Source organism: Myotis davidii, unplaced genomic scaffold (assembly GCF_000327345.1).
Source record: "Myotis davidii unplaced genomic scaffold, ASM32734v1 scaffold896, whole genome shotgun sequence".
NCBI lineage: Eukaryota > Metazoa > Chordata > Mammalia > Chiroptera > Vespertilionidae > Myotis > Myotis davidii.
This window is the reverse complement of record NW_006287365.1, coordinates 117,083-119,576: the sequence shown is the minus strand read 5'-3', so window position 1 is coordinate 119,576 and position 2,494 is coordinate 117,083. Positions and strand designations below refer to the sequence as shown.

The 2,494-nt window shown below is 59.1% G+C and overlaps 1 protein-coding gene across 1 annotated transcript in view; it reads right to left on the bottom strand.

Moving 5' to 3' along the window:
* Window positions 1-940: 940 nt before the first annotated feature.
* LYPD5 (LY6/PLAUR domain containing 5) overlaps window positions 941-2,494 on the bottom strand; it is a 6,206-nt gene continuing 4,652 nt past the window's right edge. The window contains exons 4-5 of the mRNA XM_015560892.1: window positions 2,343-2,489; window positions 941-1,818 (exon numbers count right to left, since the gene is read on the bottom strand). Of these exons, the coding sequence (XP_015416378.1) occupies window positions 1,559-1,818; window positions 2,343-2,489 (407 nt within the window). The 3' untranslated portion in view covers window positions 941-1,558. The remainder of the gene's footprint in view (window positions 1,819-2,342; window positions 2,490-2,494) is intronic.

Below are 2,494 nucleotides of genomic sequence, written 5' to 3'. Positions count from 1 at the left end.
GTGAAAGGGTCGTTTGACCCCCAAAGGGGTCGCGACCCACAGGTTGAGAACCACTGGCCAAGTCAGCTTCCCCACTAGAAAGGTCAGGTCCCTGACGGTCGGGACGTTTGCCCGTTTTGTTCAGTGCCGTATGCCCAGCAAACAGAACAGTGCCTGGCACACAGTGGGTGCTCAGTCAATGTGATGTTGGATGAGTAATGACACCAGCTTCCCCTACTATGTCAGATGTGGAGACAGCTGGAATCCTTCTGCTCTTGACCTCGCAGGAGTGTGGCAGTGTTTCTGAGATGCCCTTTGCCCCACAAGGCTGCCTCTGGAGGGACAGTGAGAAGGTGTGGGGGTCCATCCTTGCTCTGCCGCTTACGCCGAAAGCACACTCTCTCGCTGTGCCTTGGGCAACGTGTCTGCAAAATGGGGGTGCAACTCCCCTTCTTGTTTGCCTCACTGGGTCATTGGGAGGATTAAGTGGGGAAAAGGATGTGAAAGGACCTTGAAAAGTATGAGCACAAGAGGACGAAGTTCATGTTCTCGTGCGAGTGTCCTGCACACCCTGGGCTCCGTCCTGCCTGGATCTCTGTCCAGGCACCCAGAATGCCTTCCCTTCTATTGTTTATGCCAACGCCTTTTATCCTGTAGGAGTTTGACTAAGTTTTACTTCCTCCAGGACATCCTCCCGATCTCCACCAGGTTGGATACTTTTGCCTAAAATTCAGCTTTGCCTCAAGTGTGTTTCTGTCAAATGAATCAACACCCATGTGCTTGGGAGGTGGGGTTGCCTAGTGGTTCATGAGGCCGGGAGTCACGCTCCTGACTGTGCACGAGCTACATGAGCGTAAGCAAGTGCTTCCACCTCATTTGCTCACCTGTCGCGTGGGGCTTGCGACAATAGCCCACCTGTGCTGGCTGACAGTTGTATCCCAGGCACTCCACGCTCAGCTCATTAAATGCCGACCACAACCATAACCTACTGTGAAGCAGGTTCTGTCATCATCGTAGGCTTTATTTTCACTTCTGCCTTACAGGTGAGGAAACACAGGTGCAGAGAGGGTAAGTAACTTGCCCAAGTTCCCCACAGGCTAAAAGGTAGAGCTGGGACTCGAACCCATTTGGCCTGGCTCCAGAGCCTGGGCTCCGGACTTTTATGATAACTGCCTCTCGAGCTTCTCATGATGATAATAGAGACATCATCATAGCTGCCTGCTGGAGCAGCCCTAGGCTCCGGGCTGGGGGTGGGGAGAGCACAGGGAGTGGGGTCATGGGGTGCTGGGCCTCGCTGGTGCTCAGCACATAATATCTATTGTCAGGTTTGCTCTTCATGCAGTGCAGGATGTGGCTGTGTGTCCCCACCCTAGGATGCTGGGGACCTCACCCCATTTCTGCCAGGCCTGCTGAGCAGGTGAGGGTGGGGCAGCATAGGGAAGTGGGAGGGAGAGAGACAGGAATGAAACTATATATTTGCGTCATTTCCCACATTACAGGGGCTGAAGCAGTGTGTGTGTGTGTGGGGGGGCATGCCCTGCCCCCAGCATCCTGCTCACGAAGAGGTTAAAGGGGCTGTCTATGGGGAGAGGCAGAGGGGTCCTCCCAGGGTGCCCACCAGCAAAGGAATTATGAGGAGCAGAGCCAGGAAGTGCGGTGCCAGGGGAGGCGCGGTGGCCGAAGCGATGGTGAAGGGCTGGGTCACGGAGCCCCCGTTGCACAGGGGCCCCTCACAGCAGAAGCCCTGGAGGTCGATGTCTGTCCAGGGGCTGGTGGTGCCCAAGACGGTGCAGGAGGGCCGGTGGCAGGTTCTGATGTACACAGGGACTGAGAAATTGTCTGGGGGAGGCGAGGGGGGGCGGGGAAATGGCAATGAGGAGGGGTCAGAACTGAGCCGGGGCCACAAGTGGGTCCACAATCTTATTCCCAGTCTCCCTCCTTAGACCGGGCCACGCCTCCCTCCTTGGACCAGGGCCACGCCCCCCTCCTTAGACCAGGGCCACGCCCCCTCCTTAGACCAGGGCCACGCCTCCATCTTTAGACCAGGGCCACGGCCCCTCCTTAGGCCAGGGCCACGCCTCTCTCTTTAGGCTAAGGCCACGCCTCCCTCCTTAGGCCAGGGCCACGCCTCCCTCCTTAGGCCAGGGCCACGCCTCTCTCTTTAGGCCAAGGCCACGCCTCCCTCCTTAGGCCAAGGCCACGCCTCCCTCCTTAGGCCAGGGCCACGCCTCCCTCCACCAGGCGCCTTTTCCCTCCGAGGGGAGCCACAACTCTTCCTTAGGGCCCTGCCTGCCCGCTGGCTGCCGGCGCCTCTACCCTCCGGCCTGCCCTGCCTCCAGCCCCCTACCCGCCCAGCCTCTCACCAACGCTCATTTCGCCATTGCCCTGGAAGCAGACGCTCTGGTCCTGGTGGCACTGGACCCGTCGGGACTTCCTCAGGGTGCAGTCCTCCGGGCGGGTGCCCACGCAGGCGTAGCACTCGGTGCCGCTGAGCGTGGGCGGGTTGGGCGCTGGA